The sequence below is a fragment of the Marmota flaviventris genome, chromosome 8 (genome assembly GCF_047511675.1).
Source record: "Marmota flaviventris isolate mMarFla1 chromosome 8, mMarFla1.hap1, whole genome shotgun sequence".
Lineage (NCBI taxonomy): Eukaryota > Metazoa > Chordata > Mammalia > Rodentia > Sciuridae > Marmota > Marmota flaviventris.
This window is the reverse complement of record NC_092505.1, coordinates 10,774,146-10,796,928: the sequence shown is the minus strand read 5'-3', so window position 1 is coordinate 10,796,928 and position 22,783 is coordinate 10,774,146. Positions and strand designations below refer to the sequence as shown.

Sequence of the window (22,783 nt, the reverse complement as noted above, 5' to 3'; positions counted from 1 at the left end):
GGAGTGACCCTGAGTGTTCAAGTCCAGGGACATGATGCTCCTGCCCTAAGATGCTTCCTTTAAGTATCATTTCACATCATTACAAGAAGAACGGTGAATACAGTGTAATAGATACCTTGAGAGAGAGAAGCACTTTCACATGACTTTTATTACAGTGTATTGTTATCATTGTTCTACTTTTATTATTAGTTATTGTGGTTAATCCATAAGTGTGCATAATTTATAAATTAAACTTTATAATAGGAATGTGTATGTAGGAGAAAAGAGTATAGGTAGGGCTTAGTGCTATCTGCAGTTTCAGGCATCCACTGGGGGGTCTTGGAATGTGTTCCCCCACAGATAAAGGGTGACTATTGTATTTTAAAAGAAGATGCCTTTCTGTGGGGGTGGGGGATGTCTTACTCTATAATGAGCCCCAATAAGCTGTTTCCGGTGTGCACTGCTTTCTTCTCTTCTGGTCTGACAAGCTCCCAGTTGCCAAGACCTAGGTTCTAACTGGCCCTTGAGACAAGTCTCCAGACTGAATCAAGTTCATTTTTTTTGTTGTTGTTTCTTTTCACTTTCTTTTTCAAAATAGCTGCCAAGGCTGAGCATGGAGCAGAGCAGAGAGAGCTGGTTATTTATGTGTGGCTCTGCCATGAGAAGAGTTTGGGGGTTAAAAGGCACAGCTATGAGTAGGAATAGCTGTCTCATGACCTTATTCCCAGACTCCTTGTTCAAATGATCCATCATTTGTCGAAGTTCCTAGAGGTTGGACACAATGACAAAGTTAGTAAATGACTGTGACCACATAGCTTTTGTTGCTTGACATTGGGAAGGTTTTAAAGTAAGAAAAGTCAGGAAAGTTGTTGGCAATGCTAGCAACGTTTTCGATACTATATGATTTTAAGGATGAGTCTCTGTTGAAAAGAGCCATATCTAAGAATGATATATACATACATGTCTGCCAGCCCTTGTGTAATGACACTGGCTTCTCTTTGGAGTTGCTGTCCCCACCACTATGGATGTGTAAACTCTGCTCTGGGGATGGATGCTTGGCTTCTGAGTTGATGCGAAGTCTCTCCAGCCCACAAATAGCCAAGTACTCAGTGGGGAGGGTGTTGGAACTGCACAGGGAAAGCTTCAGGTCCCGGACTAGTGTGAAGTTCAACAGGCGGCCCAGCGCAGTTGTGTCTGTGAACCAGATGGTCAGATGGCCGTGGTAGCTGGTTCTCTCTATTGCAAAAGGCAGGACAGTTTTACAGCTGCACATCAGGTTGGCCAAACTGTAATCACAGTCCCGGATGTCTGCAGAGCAGCTGCAGTTCCGGATGGTGTTTTCCTTTGTGAAAATTAGTGTGCTGTTCTTTTGACCTTGTGTGAAGCGGTCAAATGCAAAGACGCCCAGTGCACCGATCAGAAGGAGGCAGCGTCTGGAAGGTGGTGCCATTCTCGTGCAGTGTGGCCCAATGTGTTCCTGTTTTTCCTTCATGGGCCAATTCATTGGAACTCACCTGAAAGAAAATATGTAGCTTTGTTATCACAGCCTCTCATTAGAAATACTCAGCTTAAGAAAAAGGAGCCCCCTAAATTACCAGTTGAAAACTTTTCTCTCTTGTAATTCTAATAAACACAGGCAATAATGGTCTCATCTCAGAACCTCAAGAGAAGCAGCAGCCAGAAAGCTGAACTCTTTCTGAAGTCAGAAGACTCCTAGTGATGTCTGCTGACCATGAGACTAACCTGCCAAGACAGCTACGGCATCCCATCTGTGGCAGGGGAATGCGCACACCCTCCAAACATCCAGTTACTAGTGTTTAGTACTCGTTAACCCCTCAATGTACACAGGCCTTCCTCTCCCTCAGTATCTGACTTCCCGGAATTCAGGAGACAAACAGTTCCTTGGGAGCTACCCACTCACTGCTTGCTAAACAGCATAGCATGTTCAATGTCGTAAGTGAAACATTTGGTTAATGATAAACTTTTACTGCCCTGAGCATATTACTCTGTTTATAGACCCATTCATCTTTTTTCCTGGCTCTCTACAAATGTATTTATGTATCAGAGTCAATTGTAACTAGGTTAATAGACAATGAAAAAGCTAATTACCCACCAATATTAATCACAGTATCTTTATTTATCTACTCTTATCCCCCCAAAATTTTATAAATTGACTTTTTTCAATTTATTGTGGGGCCCAAAACTAAGCAATATATAAGCACTGCTAAAGGAACTACATAGGTAATATATTTCATTTTATTTTTGTTTAAAAAAATTTTTTTAAATTGTTGATAGATCTTTATTTTATTTATTTGTTTATATGTGGTGCTGAGGATTGAAACCAGTGCCTCACACATGCCAGGCAAGTGCGCTACCGCTGAGCCACAGCCACAGCCCCAGTAAAGAGTAACACCAATGTCAAGTTAGCGAGGAAATGCCCCACAGTGTCTGGTGTATAAGAGATGAGTGCTTCTCTCTTGTGGTATCACTGGTATAAGAGAAGCATCATGGCAGAAGGCATCTGATTTCAGTTTTGCAAAAATAAACAGATTTCTCCTGAGTTACCTTATGATTGAAGACAAGAGACCAAATAATACAGTTCAGTCCATCTGTATTCACGGCACACCATAGATAGGCTGATACTTGGAATGGGACTGAGGCTGATACTTGGAATGGGACTGTGACTAGGAGGGCCCAGAGATATCAAAAAGAGCAGCACAGGAAGGAACAGGGAACAGTCGATGCTCGCATTAAGTGTCTGAAGAGCATGATGACAGTGGGAAGGAGGCGAGGCAGACATGAGGGCGCAAGATGAGGCCATGAAGAGGTGAAATGAGGAGGTAGGAAATGCATGGGAGGCAAAGCTAAAAATGCCAGAGCTCAGGTAGAGAGGCACAGGTCTATCACCAGGCAACTGGAGCACAGGGAGGAAAAGAGAAGCTCAGCTGAGTAAACTGGGACAGAAGATGAGATTTGGTTCCCAGCAATTGTAACTTATTCCATCCTCCCATCCATCCTTCCTTCCATCCATCCATTCATCCTTCCATCTCTTCCTTCACTCATTCATTTACTCAACTAATGATTATTGAGAGATTATTAGGTGGTATGCACTTTGTAGGGACATGGCCCTAACCTAGGATAGGACTAACCCTAATGGAGCTTATGTTCCGATGGACTTGATTCTAATTGCAACTGGCTGTGGCATCAGAGCCCAAGCCCAAGCCCAAGCCAGGCCTGCACATGAGGACCCAGAAGCTGCAGCAGTAGAAATGGGGAGAGAACTCTATCAGGAGGTAGGCAGGGCCTAGCATGTGCTGTGTCAGGCCCTGGCCAAGCCCATGGGGCAGAAAAAAACAGATAAACAAGACCCGGATCTTCCCTCAAAGGGTTCCTACTCACAGGAGGAAGACAGACAAGGCTGAACTGAGAAAGGCTCTACTGAACATAGAGATGATTATAAGAATAGCAGACAGATAGATTAAATTCTACTTGGGGGAACTGGATAAGGTGGTTTATAGCACTTTGTATTTATTTTTAAGTTGACACAAGATTTTCTTAAAGGTTATCTCAACGGGTCCATTTTGTAATAAAAGAAGGAACTTTGAGAAACTTGGAGAACAAGCGCTCTCCCTGAGTAAGAGGCTTAAGGGTTTTGAACAGCGTTAGAATGTGTTGGTGACTCCCTCACTTAGTAAGAAACAGAGAATAATTTATTAATTGCAAGATAATTTTAGATGATCAGCTGTCCCAGATTCTGTCAGAGACTTCTGGGACTTGACGTCCCAGTAACCCTGCCTTCCCAGAACCAGGAATGCTGACAATACCACTAGCCCCTCAGACCCCTGGCTGCAAAGGGGAAGGGAGGGTGAAGCACCCACTCATCAGCCACAACCTGGTGAGGGGGAGTCTGCCTCAGTCTTTCAGGTGCTGCTTCTCTTCAAAGACCCGCAGGGGAGAGGGAGAAGGCAGGAAAGGGAAGGAGGTTGATTTGCCAGGACATGTGGGTCTGGAACAACTTCCCAAAAGTCGGGGCCCTGAGTAGACCTCAGGTGGTCCCAGCCTACTGGACATCAGGGAGCCCAAAGGCCAGAACAAGGAGGCCAGATGCAGGAAGCCTCAATAAGGGTACCCAGGTTGAGGCAAATACCCCTGGTAACCAGGCACGGGGGTAACCACAAAGATGCCAGTTAGACATTTTTCTCCATCAGTTTGCCATGAATTTCTTTCTTTAGTGTGTTGAACCATAGATTGTGAACACCCTCGTTTCACTGTATATTTATTGATTTGTGGACAGATTCTACTACGGCATAAGCAGAATGGCATGAATAAATTATGTTTCTCCTACCTTGCTATTCCCCTGCCCATGACAGGGGCGTTAAGGGCCTCAGATAATGGCATAGGGGGAAAATCTCAATGATGGGGCACAGAAAGCTGGCTGCCAAGAAAATGATGTGTCTGGCCAAGGTAGGTTAGAGGGTTCCAGCCCAAGAGAACTCTTAACTCCTCCTTCCCATGGGTGCCTGCCAGCCCCATAGTCTGCCAATCCTCTGTCCTATTTTTTTGATTTTTCAAACTCTTGTCTCCCTGTACTAACTATATAGGTAATTTTCCTTTTATTATTTTTCACACTCAAGAAATATTCCCCTCCTTAGATATTACCTCTTCTATTAGTTTAGCATGGCATCTTCTAACCCCAGGTAATTCCCCCCACAAAATGTTATTATAGACATCGTCACACCACACTGTCATTATTGTTTGAATGTATCTTTAGGGTAGAACCCCTCAAGAGGGCTCTTATCTGCCTTTATACTCTTTGTTTCAGTGCTTTCTTTGTACAGAGCTTTGCACCTAGCAAGGACCCAACAATTTTTATTAATTGAATGGAAAAACATAGTTTACCAAATGCCAACGGACTAAAAAACTTTTAAAACTGTCAGTTGTATGAATGAAACCAGGGAGCAGTACCACACAAAGGCAAGGTGAGCTGAACAGTCCTGGGTGCAGCCAAGACTCAGAGGTGAGCATGACCACCTTCCTCCTATCAGTTTCAGCCAAAATGGGCACCACTTTGATGAAATACACCCCAAGAATGCAAATACATGTCCCACCACTGTGGCTTAGATGTCGTTTGTCCCCCCAAGTGTTTATGTGTTAGAAGCTTTGTCCCCAGCTTGATGATGTTAAGAGGTGGCAGGACTTTTAAGAGGCGGGGCCTAGAGGGAAGTAATTAGGTCATGAAGGGCACTGCCCTCAAAAGGAATTGATGTAGTTTTCCAGGGACTCTGGTTAGTTCTTCCAGGAGGATTATTATATACGTGAGCCTGACCTCTCTCTGAGCTCTGGTTTTCTATTTCAACCTGTGATCTCTCTTTCCCACATGCTCATGGTCTTCACCAGAGCTGATGTTATGGCTGTTTGGATCTTCAGCCTCCCAAACTACGAACTAAATAAACTGCTTTTCTTTGTAAAGTTCCAAGCCTCATATATTTTGTGATAGTAACAGAAAACGGACAAATACACTCATTTTGTGGCATAGTCCCAGGATTCTAAATTGTCTTCCTTACTGGAAGACCCCTCATTTTCACCTTCTCAGAATCTTCAAGGATACTTGCAGGGGAACACTGTGGGGACTGCATTTGTGAGAGAATTCCTTGTTTGCTACCAAAGTCCTGGCTCAAAGTGTGTTCCTTAGGGTGTCCAGGCCCTGGCTTTCTTCCATCCTTATTCCCAGTGCCATGGCTCAGTTTTATATTTGACTGTCTGCTTTTTGTTGTAGCACTTCATTAATTTCTTCTGGTCCTCATATCTCCCCAGTTTCTTCACTTAGGTCTTTTCTCTGATTGCCTTTTCTCCTTTAAAAGAAAAATCACTCTGGTCTCAACTTGAACTCACTTCTGAATTAAAATTTTAATTCACATTTGATTTTTAATTGCTACAAGGATTTGAAGAATGTCACTAGATTTTTTTCCACAAAAAGTCTATAGAATTGAAAATATCATTATTTATGACATTTCAAGTCTGTTTAGGGCAAATGGTCCAAATGCCATCCTCCCACCAACACAGTATCTCCTTACTAGTAATAATCTTCTTATAAACAGTTTCAGACATTCCTTTTGGAGCCAAATATAAACATGATCTAAATGTTGGGTGTAATCCTAGATTGAGAAGGAATCTGTGTGGAATTTGTTTTGAAGTAACTAATGTCTGTATCTGCTTAATTCAGAAGTCTCTGCCTTCCTGCAGCTAGTTGCTAGTATGAATTACTGTTGAGGTTTCTTCAGCTGCAATACAAAAACAACATTTAAGCTGATTCTGAATATTAACTGTGGTTTTTAAATAGTTCAGTAATTTAAAGGCTTAAACATGTAATGACTATATATAGTTTTCAGCAACTTTCTTGAAAAACTCGGATGCATTACACTGTCTGAGTTTTTGTCATGGTTCCATAAAGCCAGTAATTGTGTCTTATAATCTGGGGCTATTAGAGACTTCTGAAGCCCACCAATTCTCATTCTCTTCTCCCACTTTGGCACACCACTGGACTTTACTTCTAAATTTCTTGTAGTGAAATGGTGATATAGAACTGAATTCTGACCAGTAAGCATATGGTGGAAGATTCTGTGGAGGACCTGAGGGTCCCAGGAAATGGTAGAACTATAGCTAGAAACTCGAGTCTCTGAAAGATTCTATGGAGCAGAGCACACCCGTCTCCTCCAAGGACTCCAGACTGATGTCAGAGGAAGATAGGCCTTCTTATCCTAAGTACAGATGTTTGGAAGTTCACCACAGCATTTCATTTACCCTTAAGTGCTAATGTTAGTTTGCAACTTTAGCTTTTTACATCCTCTTCTCTTGAAAGAAAAATGACATTCTCTAAATCAGCATGTAGAGAACATTTACTTAATTCCAGGCAATGACATCGTAACTCATGGGAAATCAAAAAGGAAGATGTTGTGCCCCCCGCCCCGCCCTGCCCCCCAAGGGATTTGAAATTTGCCCAAGGGATGTAGAATGTGCTCTGGGAACAAACAACTGGGCAACTACTCAGGAGACAGTGTCTTCATTAGTGTTTGTTCAAGATGCAAATGAAGTGTTGGGCTGGAAATAACAGGAAAGACTCCCAAAGCAGGTGCAGTTTGGGCCCAGCAGGGAGGGGGCTGAGTTAGGACAGGTGAGGCAGCACAGATACAGGAATCACTTGAGCAAAACCTCAGGATAACTTAAGCACTTGCTGTGTTCAGGGCACCTATCAGATGTCTGGGGACCCTTAGGCTGAGCACAGGGCTGGACCTTGCTGGCCAAGCTGAGGTGATTAGACCTTATGCCAGCAGCAACTTTATGCCTCCCCCATAGATATAATTTTTAAACTTACAAAGGCCACACATGCATTAACATACTTATATATTATCCATATTATAAACAATCCACGATTGGTAGAATTTTTTTTTTAATGAGATAAAAAGTAAAGATACTGGCAGAGCTGTGTCCCTCCTTCAGAGGCCCTTGCAGAAGCAAAAATGAAGCAGTGCAGGTTTGCAACAGAGGAGACCTCATCAGATCTATGCTGGAGGAAGGTAACTGGGGTTGTCTGCGAGAGACTGAATTGGGGGAAGAAAACAGATAGGACAAAGAGTTCCAAGTGAGGAAACACTTTTCTTTTGCATTTTCTCTGAAGGTTTATATCTATTTGCAAATTCCCAACACTAAGTTCTCTGGATAAAACTATTTCAGTATCAGGAATCATTGAGTGGCTGGAGAGACCAAGAAAGTATGTTTAAGGAGGGAGAGGGTGAGCACGAGGCTCTTTCCTCCAGTGAGTGTGCCTGAATCCCTCCGGGGGAACTAGTGGTGTAGAAAGCAGGAAAGTCCAGTTGCGCCACACTGGGAGCCATTTGTCTCCTTTTGAGCATCCCAATGCAGCTTGCCTGGGAATTCATTCTTAGATAAGTACGCTCTGCTCTCTGATAGCCATCTGAAAGGCACAGCTCACCCTCAGAGACAGGAGGCCCTGAGTGTGTAAGGGTAAAAGAAATTGAAGTTAAAGTGTAAAAGTTAAAGTGTAAAAGACTGGGCATTGTAAAGTTTCTAAGCTGCAAGGCCTGAGTTAAAATGTAAAGGACTAGGTATTGTTAAGTTCCTATGCTACATGCAAAACCTGAAATTCCTGTAGCTGTTAAGACAATACTCGAACTGCCCAGTAGATATTCCCCCTGATCGCCTGGTTGTTTAATAACTTAAGGGCTCTGTGTGGTCTTGTCACGTAGGCATTCAAGGCCCAAACCAATCAGTTTGAATGTAACCCCCTCCTTAGGAATGACCTATCACTCCAGCCTGACCTGTTCCCGCCAATGAATGAACTAATCATGTTTAGGAATTATTGTTTGACTTTCCCGCGGTGTATGGTGATTTGTTAAAGGAGACTGTGATGTATGTAAAGTCCCGCCCTCCCCAAAAAGTGTACTTAAGCATTGCACAACCCCTGCTCTGGGCTCTGGGCTGTTCTCCCTTCTTGAGTGAGCACGGAGCCCCAGCATGCTGGAATCTCAATAAATCCCCTTCTGCCAATTGCATGAGTGGTCACTTGGTGGTCTCTTTCTCCGACGCTTCACCGGACCCTTACAAGTGGTTTGATTAGACTGGCAGCAAGCCCAGCTGCTGATGAGGACTAGCTATGGGCAGGCTATGAAGCAAGTAAATTATATCTCCATTCCCAGGGTCTTCTTGCAGAGCCTTCCTCTCGGTTCCTTGATCATCCTCTACATCCATTCCTTCCAGGTGCCCAGCACTGAAAACCTACCCTGAGAAAGGGTCTAGTGTCAGTTGCTTAAGCCTTAGAGGAATTTAAACCAACTTATCCTTGCCAAAGTTCTTTACACATTTAGCCTTATCCCTCCCTACCTTGGCCCTCATTAGAGGGATAGCAGGACTCAGATGGGATACTTGGGGGGCGGGGGGTGGAGACTCCTCCCTAAGTCCTAGAAGTTAGTGGTCACCTGTCTGTCTGTCAATCTGTCTATGGCTGTGCAATCTCCCTTCCCAACCAGGCCAAAGAGAAGGTCGGCTCTTCTGGGTTTCATGGAAGAGATGGTCACAGGGGCACTACGTGAGGGTTTTAGGGTTTCAGGACCTTGAAACCCTATTGAGAAAGGAGAATTCTAGCATTTTTCTTATTTTGGCTTTGTTCCACAAAAGCACTGCAGGAGGCAGGTTGGAGATAAACACTATGTAAGATGATATTTAAAAGCGGGGAGCTATATCCTTGTTGTTTGATATTTTAAAGCTTATGACGTTGAAAGTTAAGTTAATTTGGGTCTCTCCCCAATGTTTTCTTAATGTAATAAGTGTTGTCTTTTCTTTCTTCTTCACATTCCACAACAGCACACTCCTATACAAGCCACCAAATTTTCACATGCCTTTGCAAGTGCCTGACGCTGAATCTGCTACTCTGTTGACAAGAGCAATTATTTCCCTTTTATTGTGGTTTACAAAGTTCATTGTGAGAAGCAAGATCTGACCTTCTGGTGATTTTTATGTGATTGGCATCTTGTTTGATTTATATAGTAGAACCTAAATTATTTTCTATCATCTGATATATTTGCTTACTTAGAAAAAGCAAATTAAAAATTCATGTCTCCATACGTTGAAATTGAAGCAAAATTAAATTTCAAGCATGCAATTAGGTCTTAAGAGGACATAATTTAAAAGATCTTTGTGATTGTTCATGTCTAATGGTGATATGTGGTCACGCCAGTCTAAGAGCTTTTCTGATACTTATTTCTCTCAGTGTGGCATGTGATTACAAGAGCAAAACTAGATGCATGGGATAATATATAAGTATATATATATATATATATATATATATATATATACATAGACATATATATTTATACACACAGTATATAAGTGTTATAAGTACTATTACTGCTACTCATAAGCATGCTACAATGTCCATATTATTATAGCATTATTTGCAATATTTTGCCATGTCAAAATTATAATGTTAACAGTGCTGTGTTGGTATGCTCCATCAAGGTATCTTCAGAGGCCACCTCAAAGAAATCCAAATAACTAATTCATTTACTGCATCACTATACAAAAAAAAAATGGCTAGAGAACAGTTTCAGCATAAAACAAAAAGGTCTCTTTCCCTGGTTTTTACCATAACAAATTAAATCAGATTTACAACTACCCTCTGTAAATTGTGGGGAAAGAGAAGTTCTGAAATTATTAGTGAGCTATCCTGGGAATTAATTGATGTAAATTAATTGTCCAGATCCCATTTCTACTAATTTGAATTTGTATAAAATGTTTAAAGGGATAGTGAGAGTATGGGATATAATCAAAATGTCACTTCTGCTCTCCTATTTCTAATAAAGTAATAGATTGATAATGGCCCCTCAAGATGTTCATGTCCCAATCCTTGGAAGTAGTGAATATGTGACATTATCTGGTAAGATGGATTCTGCAGATGTCATTCAGTTAAGGATCTAGAGATGGGGAGATGATCTTGGATTGATGAGCTAGGTCCTGTGTAATCACAGGGGCCTGAGGACACAGGAGACAGAGAAGAAAAAGGCAACAGCAGAGATTGCAGTGATGTGGCCCCAAGCCCAGGAGAACTGCAGCCTCTAGAAACAGAAAGAGGCAAGGAATAGTTGTCCCTTGGTGGCTCCAGAAGGAGCCAGTCCTACTGTTACCTTGACTTTAGCCCAGTCAGTCTGACCTCCAGACATGTAGAAGAATAAAATTCATGTTGTTTTAAGTCACAAAGTTTGTAGGAATTTGTTACAGCAGCAATAGGAAATGAACATGGAGATTATGAATAAACTAAGTCATCACATCAAACCACCTCTTTGGACCAAAACAAATCATCCTTTTTTATTCCAGGCCACGCCATGTTGCGATTGTGTCATGTGGCTTATTACCCTCACCAGACTGGATCATGAGTTTGTGGGATACATCCTGAGCTCCTTTAAGGTTCTTCTGAATGTCCAAACTTGACATTGCCACAGAGTAGTCACTTCTCCTGCCCACAGCCAAGCCTAATCTTCTGCATCTGGATCCCTCCTGTGAGTTCAGAATGACCATCTCCAGATGGCTGTTTGCATGAGTAAAAACAGTTGAGGAAGGAAGAAGAAAGAGTGCTGGGGATGCCTGAGAGCTTGAGGCAGGGATGAGCAGAAGAGAGGCATGATGCTCCTGGGAGCTCTGAGAAATAACTGGTGGGGACTAAACTGTGCAGACAGAATGATGGGGGAGCTGTATCAGGTAGGGAGGAGCACAAGCCAACCAAACACAAGCAATTAGTGTCAATTTAACCTTCTGGTGAAGCCAGAACCCCTCAGGTATCAACTGAATCACAACTTTGGCAGTAGATTGACTAAATCATAAAAAAAGACTGAAGTTCTCAGGAACTTCTAGACTGAGTCAAGGAAGAAGAGACTGAAAAGCAGAACATTGAAGTCAACTACATATTGATTTAACCCAGTAATTTGCTTTTTGGATGTTGGACCCCCTGGCTGCTGGTGTGTTATGGAAGGCAGGTTTCTGATGCAATAAGACCCGGTTTTCTTATGGACAGTATTTCTTGAGTCCTTAGCATATTACCTGACACCTAGAGGCTCTTCTTGAATATGTAGATCATCCAAATAAATCCTACCATAGCAAAGTCAAAGATGCATGTTTTTGAACCTTTATTACTTCTTTTGCCTCTAAGATTTGTGTGGTGTATCATGTCATCAAATCAGCAAGCAGGCCAGGAATGGTAGCTGCAGTCTCAGGTACGGAGGAGGCTGAGGCAGGAGAATTGCTTTGGCCCTGGAGTTTGAGGTCAGCCTGGGCAACATAGTAAGGTCCCGGCTCAAAACAAAAAATCAGCAAGCAAAATTCGTCTTATTTTTCAACAAAAATTTTATCACCATGATTAAACATGAATGGCATCTGGCAACCTCCTCTGATCTTACCAATTAGCCTAGTCTAGATTTGAGGTTGCCTTGGAAGTTAATTGAGAATCTGATGGGGACACAGGATGGAATACTTGCCTCAAGTGGGGACAGTAGCTCAAAGTCAGGGCCCCTGGTCACTGTGCTGTCTGATGTTACACATCGTCTCTAGGCCTCAGGGAAACATAAGCAAGTCATCCCTCAATATCCACAGGGGATTGCTTACAGAATGCCCTTTACCCCCACAGCCTGTGGATAAAAAAATTTGCGGATGTTCAAGCCCCTTGTATAAAATGGTGTAGTATTTGCATATTAACTATGCATATCCCCCTGTATACTTTAAACCATCTCTAGGTTACATATCATACTTACTAAAACATAAATGCTATATCAATAGCTTTTATACTTTATTGCTTAGGGAATAATGACAAGAAAAAAGAACCTATACATGTTCAGTACAGATGCACTGTTTCTTCTGAATATATATATATATATATATATATATATATATATATATATATATATATATATTTTTTTTTTTTTTTTTTGAGAGAGAGAGCTTTTTTTTTAATATTTATTTTTTAGTTTTCGGTGGACACAACATCTTTCTTTGTATGTGTTGCTGAGGATCGAACCCGGGCCTCATGCATGCCAGGCGTGCACGCTACTGCTTGAGCCACATCCCCAACCCCTCTTCTGAATATTTTTGATCAGAGATTGGCCGAGTCTGTAAATTCAAGAGTCATAAATACAGCGTGCTGGCCGAATGGGGTTCAGACATTTGTGAGCATGACACAGCCCTTACCTTCACTGCTCTCGCTTAGGGGATTATAACAGCCCCTGCTGCAAAAGTGCCCCACAACCTACCATTTAAGAGTCTAGTCTTACATCGCTAACTCAGGGAGAGCTTTGCTCAAATCACTGGGCCAGCATTTCGTGTGAGGTTGCCAAGGAAATGATTTCCCTAATCCCTTTGCTAGGAGATGAGAAACAAGGCAAGGCTGGCAAGCCTTTAACATTTTAATTACCTGCTCTACAACAATAAAGGGGGATTCAGACCTTCCCCTTTCAGTTGTACATATTACATTCCTATAAGGTACCTTGAACTTATTACTGCAAGAAGTCACTCCTGAGCTGTTTCCTTTCATCTGTGTTCACATTAAACCTATCACCATTAGATTTTAGATAAGTAAAAATGAAGTTTTCCTTTGGTGGTTTAAGATATAAATATTGGAATCAAAGAACGTTTAAATCTCATCGCTTTCTTGAAAGATCTCTAAGAGTTTAAAAAGCCTCCTAGGGATGATGAGTATAAGCTGTGTGGGATTGTGGATGGGAGCCTGGGACACAAAAGAGCATTAGATGAGATCCGAGGAAATCTGAATAGCGTCTGGACTTCAGCTTATAATATAGTGCATCAACAGCTCTTTGTGAACTGTGACAAAGTACTATTTTCACCATTCTTCTGTAAATTTAAAACTAGTCTAAAATACGGAGCTTATTAAAAAGATCCTGATGTCGTTGATGACTCTTTGGAGGTTAATTCAGTGACAACAGCAGAGCTCCAGTAGGTAATTAGGGCATCACAATTTGGGTTAAGCTGAGTGGCCATCAAATGGTGCAGGTGCAACTCCAAAGGAATTCTTCAAATCTCTGGCCACAGAGAAGATTCTGGTTTCCCTAATGACACTGGAGGCCAGGCCTCTCAAGAAATGCAAATGGGAAGTAATCCTTTTACTGGAAACACATCAAACTGAGAAAGGGGAGGCATTGTGGGAAGGAGTTGTGTGTTTGTGTGTGTGTGTGTGTGTGTGTGTGTGTGGCATTATGTTTTCTCCAACCCAGAGTTGATTTCTCCCTCTTGCTGCTTACACTGCCCGCTAGGTCTGGAGACGATATCTGTTTCTTCTCCAAGAAACCACCTCCATTTCCTCAACTGTCTTTAAATTTCATCTCTTTCATGAAACTTTGGGAGGCTAAGGACATAACTGACAGTTCTTACTTGGCCCAGACCTCTTTTTCTTAGTGCTATGTCAGTTTCCCATTAATAGATTGCAAAACAAGCTTTTATAAGCAAATCTGTGGTCATATAGAGGTCAGAACCGGTTTGTGTTAGACTTTTTTTTTTTTTTAAATGCCAGCAATCAAATCTGAGGCCTTTCCTGTGCTAGGCAAATGCTCTACCATTGAGCTCTGTTTTAATTTTTGAGCCACTTCAATAGGCTTTTGTTGCCATCACTCAGAAACATTCTTATCAAGTTTTCAGGGATTTCCACCCCTCAACACATCAAATTCAAAAGCCAATTTCCTGGCCTCATATCTTCAGACTTCTCACCAGCATTTGACCTGGTTGCCTTTTTCCTTCTTGAGTGGAGAACTTTCTCTTCTTCCAGGACACCCCATTTCTCCTGGTTTTTTTTATACTCCCATGGACACTCCTTCTGTCTCCTTGGGAGGCATCTCATCTTCCCACCCTGCCTGACTCTCTTCTCCATGGGCATTACCTCCTGGTGACTGCAGAACACCTCATGGCTTTCAATGCCACCAGTGTGCTGACAACTCGCCAAGATGTATGTCCCACTCCTAATCTCCTCCCCAAGTTTCAGGCTCATATGTCTAGTATTTTCCTTGACAGTTCTTCCTGGATTTCTAATAGACATCTGTCAAACACACAACTCTTAATTCCTAAGAAAATTCAGATAGAAGAGAAATGCTATTGTATCAAAATGTTACTGTTCCTCAGCCCTGTGTCCTTAAGGCTAAGCTAGCTAAGTATAGAAATAGTCATAGAGCCTGTAATCCCAGCAACTCCGGAGGGAGGCTGAGACAGGAGGATTGTGAGTTCAAGGCCAGTCTTGGCAAAGGCAAGGTGCTGAGCAACTCAGTGAGGCCCTGTCTCTAAATAAAACACAAAATAGGACTGGGGATGTGGCTCAGTGGTTGAGTGCCCCTGAGTTCAACCCCCAGTAGGACTGAACCCATTGGAAAAAAAAAAAAGTCATTGATGAGAGTCAATGTGCTTAAAAATAAAAAAGGTGAGATATGTTGAAAACTGGCTGAAATCAGGAACTATATATATTTTTATCTATTAATAATAACCCATAATGAATTCTTCTTTTGTGCCAGGCATTTTTCTAAGTACTTCCCATGTTTTATATAATTTAATCTTTGCAATTATTCTAAAGGTTGACAATATGGTCCCATTTTCATAGTAGGAATTGGAGACTCAGAGAGCGGTTAAATAACTTGTGCCAAGTCCCAGTTCTAGTTAGTAATGGTCAAGATTTGAATTCAGACAGCCAAATATACTCCAAGGATCCACAGCAGAAATTACAGTGCTGTTTCCCACTCAGGGATCACAGGCAGGCTGAAATGATGTCCTGTGCCTTCCATCCCATTACTAGACTCTGTGGCCTTCAACTAAAAATGTCTATAGAGATCTCACACTAAATAGGTAGGCAACAAAAGGAATTAAATGGGTTCTATAACACATAAGCTTTTCAGAAACACTCTTGGAAAAAGAATCATTTATAAATTAAGTATTTACAAAGTTCATAAAAAGTCAAGTTTCAAATGTTTTCTGTCATATGCTGAAGGTAGAGCAAAACAAGGGGAAAAAGGAGGAGACCCCATGAAAATAGCAGGCATGAAGAGGCATAGAGAAGATGGAGGTAAGGAGGGGGGAACGGAAAAGGGAGGAGCTGTGGAATGAAATTGACCAAATTGTGCTATGTACACATATGAGTCTGCCACATTGAATTCCACCCTTGTGCATACCTATAGAGCACCAATTAAAAACAATAAATTAATAGAAGAAAGACAAGTAGAATAGAGGAAGAGGAACAGAGGGAGGGAAGAAAGGAGGGAAAGGGACTGAAATGAAGCAAATTATATCCCATGCATTTCGAATTATGTCACCATGAAGCCCAGTAATATGTGTAACTCTAATGCACTAATAAAAGCATTAAAAAAAGAAAACTGAAAAAAAAAATGAAGTTGAAGTTCATCTTAAGAACAGAGGACACTGTGAACTGAGCTCTGCATCTGCTAACATAGGCATGGAATGGGGGACAAAGCATACCCAAGGGAGTGAGCCACTGGGAGGTCCTGAAGTTCAGCAACTGTATCTTTCTACTCAACACAAGCCCTGGGGAGAACGGCTTCGCCAATGAATGCCAACCCGTCAAGTCTTCCCCTGGAGTGACTTGGTACATGCTCAGTTGACTGTACCACTGAGGTTCAAAACCACAGCTTTTCCATCTGCCCCTGGCCGCATGCCCATAGAACAGCATGGCCTAACTCTCCACACTGGGGCCCACCAGTTTACTGCCTCCTATACACAGGGACAGGAGCCACTGGGCACTGGATTTTAAAAGCTGATTGAATACCAGCTTTAAGCAATAAAAATTGGTCTGGAAAAATAAGTTGGGAAATCCAAGTCAGCTGTTGAAAAGTACTTGCTTCCATAAATGCTTTATCAAAACTATTATTTTCAGAAAATGCCCAATTTTTGTCAGAAAAAAAATTGAATGAAAAATAATTTTTTAGTTCCAAACATTGTATCATTCAGTCTAAACATAAAAAGTAAAAACTTCTCAAGGATTGTTCTTTTCATTAAAAAATCTTTCAAACAAAATTTCAAACAAACGAGGTCTGGTTTTTTTGGTGTTTTTCAAGGACAAGTTTTTCTAAATATTATACACAAAGCTTTTGAAACATTTTCTTTCCCCAAAATATACTAGAATACTTTTGATAAAAAACTGTCCCAAACATGTTTATTAAACAATAAAATCTATGCAGGACTGTGTATGGACTTCTGGATTTAAACTAAAGCACCTCCCATCTTGCCTTTATCATTCATTATTTAACATTTTTTTTCACTTTTAAATAAAAGAAACAATTTTTTTAAAAAAGTTAACTATCCAATTCAAAAGCTAATGCTCATCTAAGCTTACTGTATCTATCTTTCTGTTTTTTTCTAATGAGTTAACTCTGTAAAAACCTAATGTATAAACAGGCAGTAAATACATTACTATTAAAAGACAAACAGCAAAAAAAAAAATACTATATAAGCTGATGCTTTGAGAGTTCCTAGTTTTCTTTGTTTGCAATCACAATAAAAAAAGAAAAAAGAAATTTATTTTTATCTTTGATTTAATTGCCATTTCACATCAAAGAGTAACACAAGAGTATGGGCAGATGTTTTAAAATAGAAACAAAAAGCTCAGATTCCACAGAGATAAAAATCATTATATTTGTTATGCGTTTATCTATCTATTCAGGGACTAGATGAGAAGACCACTTCATTCTTTGCTCAATACACTGGAAACGTTTCCTTTTAAAGGCAGATCTCAGTAAAAAGCAATTCATATTCTTGGGAGCCTAAGAAAGTGTTTCATGGTGACCACGGCCCATCCGCCCATCCGTGCACTCTGTGTTCAGAGAACACAGAAGCCACAAAGAGGTGACCTTGTCAGTGGCTCTTCAAACTGTCTCACAACTTTTCTGCCATGCAGCAGAAATTGTGAAGCTATTTAAAACTGTGTGTCTGTTAAAGTAGATATGTTTTTTTAGAAAAGAAGAGCAGAGAAACAACTTACATCTCGGAGTTCCTGACGGGGCCTTGTCTCCCTGCTCCACAGACCTCTGCCTAGCCACTGATCCTTCACCCTGGCTTGACAGCTGGTGGAATCTGCGAGCCAGGCTGGAATGTGTGGTCTCGCACTTGCTGTTCTGTTCCGTTTTTAGAGGGCCAGCGGCCTGGTCATTTCCATGGCAACCAGGAGGAAGCGGCTGGCCTACCAGTTTCATTAACCACACAGCAGGAGGGAACCTGCCTCAGAGACTGCTGGCCACTCTTTGGGGGGCTCTAAACTGGGAAGTTTTCAGAAGAAACTGAGGGGACTGCTGCTATATGTTGACCCCAAAGGATTGACACAAATGGAAGAAATTCTATTTTAGCAGGAAATTGAATGGATTAAAAGTAGACTATGGAGACTCCTTGATACTTTTACTTCCATGATTTTCCCACTCTTTTTGGCCTGATGAATTGTTTCTTAGGCTAAGTGCCTGCCCTGGTGTAAAAACCATCCTATTGTGGTTGTTCCGAGGGGAAAAAAATGGACTCATTTCAACTTCAAGGATATCGTTCTGTTCTCTCTCTCTCTTTTTATTTTTTATTTTTTTAGTTCATTTTCTTAAATGTTAGAAACCACAAAACAAATAAATAGATTACAAAAAAACTCTGTATACATTCTGCATTAACTTATGGCTTAGTTCTTTTGGACTAATGGATTTTGTTTGTCTTTAAATAGTAATGTGTTTACTGCCTGATCATACACTAGGTTTTTACAGAGTTAACTCATTAGAAAAAAACAGAAAGAAAGAAACAGTGAGCTTAGATGAGCATTAGCATTTGGACTGGACAGTTAGCTTTTTTAAAAAATTGCTTCTTTTATTTAAAAGTGGAAAAGAACACATGATAAATGATACTGATGAACATAATGAATGATAAAGGCAATATGGGAGGGGGGATGCTTTAGTTCAAATCCAGAAGTCCATTTGTAGCCACTGCTACAACCAAATAACAAAACTGGGTGGCTTGTAAACAATACATTTATTTTTCAGGACTCTGGAAGACTGAGAAATTCAGGATGAAGGTACCAACAGATTCAGTGTCTGGGAACAGTGTTTTCTAGCTGTGTCTTTTCAGGGTGGGAGAGAACTCTTCTTCAGCTCCTTTGGAGGGCACTAATCCCATTCATGAGGGCTCCACCCTTTTGTCCTAATCACCTCTTCCTAAAATCCCATATGGAAGATTAGGGTTCAACATATGAATTTTGGGGGATGGGGTACAAACATCCAGTTGTGAGCAACTAATGAGAGCTCACTAATATGGGAGAAATCAGATGGATGGTAGTAATGGAGGACAGGTTCACTAATTAAAAACACTAAGAGACTAGATCAATTAATGTATATTACTTGGATGCAGATTACCCAATATTCTAAAGAAGAGGGCACCTCACTGGGGAAGTTCATTCATTCATTCCTCATCTATCGAGTCTTTATTTCACACTTGCCCTGTGCCAGGAGATTTAAGGGACACAGAGATGAATGCCAGGATCTTGTCCTCAAGGAACCCGAAGCAATTGAATAATTTGATTGTGGAAATGTGTGAGAGGAAGTGGGGTTGTGCTTTGCCAGGGACCCTGGAGAACTCTTTTTTTTTAATTTAAAATTTTTAACAAATTTTTGTTACTTTTATTTTTGGTTTGTTCTAATTAGCTATACATGACAGTAGAATGCATTTTTGATACATTGTACACAAATGAAGCACAATTTCTTCCTCTGGCTGTACATGGTGCAGAGTCACACCAGTAGTATAACCATACATGTATATAGGTAATAATGTCTGGCTTATTCCATTGTCCTTCCCATCCCCATACACCTCCCCTCCCCTCCCCTCAATCCCTCTGCATAATCCAAAATTCCTTCATTCTTCTCTATCCTCCCACTTCTCCATTATGGATCAGCATCCGCTTATCAGAGAAAACATTCAGCCTTTGGTTTTTTTGGATTTGGCTTATTTTGCTTAGCATGATATTCTCCAGCACCATTCATTTACCAGCAAATGCTATAATTTCATTTTTCTTTATGGCTGAGTAATATTCCTTGTGTATATGTGTTACCGTTGTTGACCGGTGACGAGTCCTTGCTTCCCCAATGTTGAAGAATAACACCAGAGAAGCACGCAGAGGCAAGGTCAGAGTGGAAAATTAGAAGTTTATTAAAGGACAGCAGAAAAGACTTCTCCCGGAGGAAGAAGGGGACCCAAGAGGTGGAATCCGTTGAAGGGCGAATGTGTTCCCTTTTTTATAGTTTTTGGTGATGGAATGTAGGTGGGAAGGGTTGGGACACAGGTGGGCCAAAGAAGTAATCTGGGCACTTCCGAGTCAAGTTTGCTGTTCATTAACATTTCTTTGGGATGGGCTATCTTCAAATCTGTTGGGGGCTGTTTCCTGGGCTTTATTAACATTCCAAGAGTTGCTCAACTTTTTCTTTCGGAAATTCATTCTCAACATGGCCTCCATTTTAGATTTCACTCCATATTAGACCCGATATACCTAACTACACTGACTACCTAATTTTAAATCTGGCTTCATATGTACTACATTTTCTTTATTCATTCATCTGTTAAGGGCATCTAGGTTGGTTTAATAGTTTAGCTATTGTGAATTGAGCTACTATAAACATTGACTTGGCTGTATCAATGTAGTATGCTGATTTTAAGTCCTTTGGGTATAAAATGAGGAGTGGGATACCTGGGTCAAATGGTGGTTCCATTCTAAGTTTTCAGAGGAATCTTCACACTGCTTTCCATAGTGGTTGCACCAATTTGCAATGCCACCAGCAATGTATGAGTGTACCTTCCCCACCCCCATCCTTGCCAACACTTATTATTGCTTGTATTCTTGATAAGTGAGAAAAGATAGCCTATTCAACAAATGGTGCTGGGAAAAATATGTAGCAAAATAAAATTAAGCCTCTGTCTCTCATTCTGCATAAAAATCAACTCAAAGTAAATCAAAGATTTAGGCACTAGAACAGAGACCTTGTGCCTAATAGAAGAAAAAGTAGGCCCAAATCTTCATCATGTTGGCTTAGGACCTGACTTCCTTAACAAGACTCCTAAAGTGCCAGAAGTAAAATCAAGAAGCAATAAATGGGATGGACTCAAATTAAAAAGCTTCTTCTCAGAAAAGGAAACAATCATCAATGTGAAGAGAGAGCCTACAGAATGGGAAAAAATCTTTACCACATATACCTCAGATAGAGCATTAATCGCTTTACCTCCCGCAAAACAAAGAACTCAATGAATAAATGAGCTAAGGAACTGAACACTTCACAGAAATACAATCCATCAACAAACATATGAAAAAATGTTCATCATCTCTAGCAACTAGAGAAATGAAAGTCAAAACTACTCTAAGATTTCATCTCACTCCAGTCAGAATGGAAAACTCTTTTTGGAGAGATAACATTTGATCTGGGCCCTAAGGAGGGGTAGGACTTGCATGGTCAGATGTAGGGGAAAAGACAATTTCTGACTCAGTTGGTTTGACACAGTGACTTCTCAGGTAGTCCAGGGGATCAAGAAACTCAAGCAATTAAGAAAATTGCTGGATCAAAGATTTGGAGACAGGAGAGTCCCGGGCGTTGTTGGCTCGTTTTGAAAGCCAGTGAATTATAGCCAGAACAAGGGGCTTTGAGAACACAGAGTCTACTTCCCTGGCATTCAGTTTCAGCAAAGCTAACATAAATTCTATCATGTGAGACGTGGAACTTGGTTCAAGTCTTGATTGTGACTTCTTTGCACATTGTTTCAACTTTATGAGCCTCAGCTTCCTTATCTGTAAAGGGAGGCATTGCTCTTGCTTTGTTAAAAGGTTGAGGTGGGGACTCAATGAGATAATATATGTGCTCTGATGACTGGGGATGCCTGAGGATGGGGGAGGGGAAGGCTGGCCAACCATGCACCAGGCAACACAATTGCTGGAGCAACTATGGCTCCTACAATGGTCTGGAATACTCAGCCTCCGTCCGTCCTAACACCTTTCTCTCTTGCTTTCCTCTGCTCTAGAGGCTCAGAGGATCTAACATTCAGCTTACCAGAGTCCCCTGCAGCTGGTGTTTCAGATTTGATTTAAATTTTCTTAATCATTTATAATTGATTTGGAGCTGAATTTGTGGGAAGGAACCATGAGGCTGTGTGTGGGATCTGAGCTAGACATGGGAAGAGGAGAGAGTCCCCAGCATCTTTGTTGTTGTTGTTGTTGTTGTTGTTAGCAGGGGAATCAGCAGAAGTGGTGTGGTCTGCTCGGTGGGGACAGTTTTCTGATTGAGTTACTTCCTTGTTGTGACAAATATTGCGTTTCCCCAGAGGTGAGGATTTGGTGATAGCTTCCTGTTGGAGAATGTGGCCTTCCAATCCAGCAACTCTCTGACTGTAGAAGACACAGCAGTTCCCATGATGACCTGATTCTATGGGATGACTTTCAGAGTTGGGCAAGAGTTCATTTCCTGAGCTTTCCCAGTGACTGGAGGACCTATGTGTAGGTTTTAGACCACCCCTAGCTGGCTTGAGTTAACTATCACAGACTCTGTTTTCAGCAACCAAGAACCATGAATAACATCCCTATGGCTAGTTCTGGCCAGTCCAAGGTAAGTGGAAGTCTGCTGGTACCATCTCACCTACTTCTTTATTTTAGGGGCTAAGATAGATAACATAAACATGGAGCATACACGGGGCACACAGCAGGCGTTCAGTCATGGTAGCTCTTATGAGTGTTACTTTGTCATCCTCTATTTACGGCCTTCAAGCCTTGCAGGACCTCTATCTGAGTGGGGCACTAGGCTAAAGGCAAAGGCTGTGAGGAATCAGGTACCTCCTTGGAAACATGAAGGCCAAACAAACAGTTGCTGCTGAAATATGACTGGGTCTTTGTGTGTGGCATGTTAAACATTTACCCTGGGTTTCATATCTCCCTATCTTGTAAAAGCATTTACTTCCATTTGTTCTTTGTGTTAACCAGGTCACTTAATTTAAAATTGCTTTAGCAAAAATGAGTGTTGGTTGGGAAGACTAATAAACCACACCTCCAGATCCCAGGTGGAGGCAGGAGGTGGTGGGGTTGAATTCTAGCTTTGTCCTTGGGTAATTTTGTCCTCCTCCTCCTCCTCCTCCTCCTCCTCCTCCTCCTCCTCCTCCTCCTCCTCCTCCTCCTTTATAATCACAAAAACAATACAGGCTCCTTATAGCACATTCAAAATTACATCTTTTGTATTAAATAAAAATGAAAATT

At 41.3% G+C, this 22,783-nt stretch overlaps 1 protein-coding gene across 1 annotated transcript; it reads right to left on the bottom strand.

Annotated features, from left to right (window-relative positions):
* Positions 1–769: 769 nt before the first annotated feature.
* On the bottom strand, positions 770–17,596 carry Epcip (exosomal polycystin 1 interacting protein). The gene is made up of 2 exons (XM_027929036.3): positions 17,522–17,596; positions 770–1,493 (listed from the first exon to the last, which is right to left on the bottom strand). The coding sequence occupies exon 2, from the start codon at positions 1,481–1,483 to the stop codon at positions 770–772; it is 714 nt and encodes a 237-aa protein (XP_027784837.3). The 5' UTR covers positions 1,484–1,493; positions 17,522–17,596.
* Positions 17,597–22,783: the final 5,187 nt, after the last annotated feature.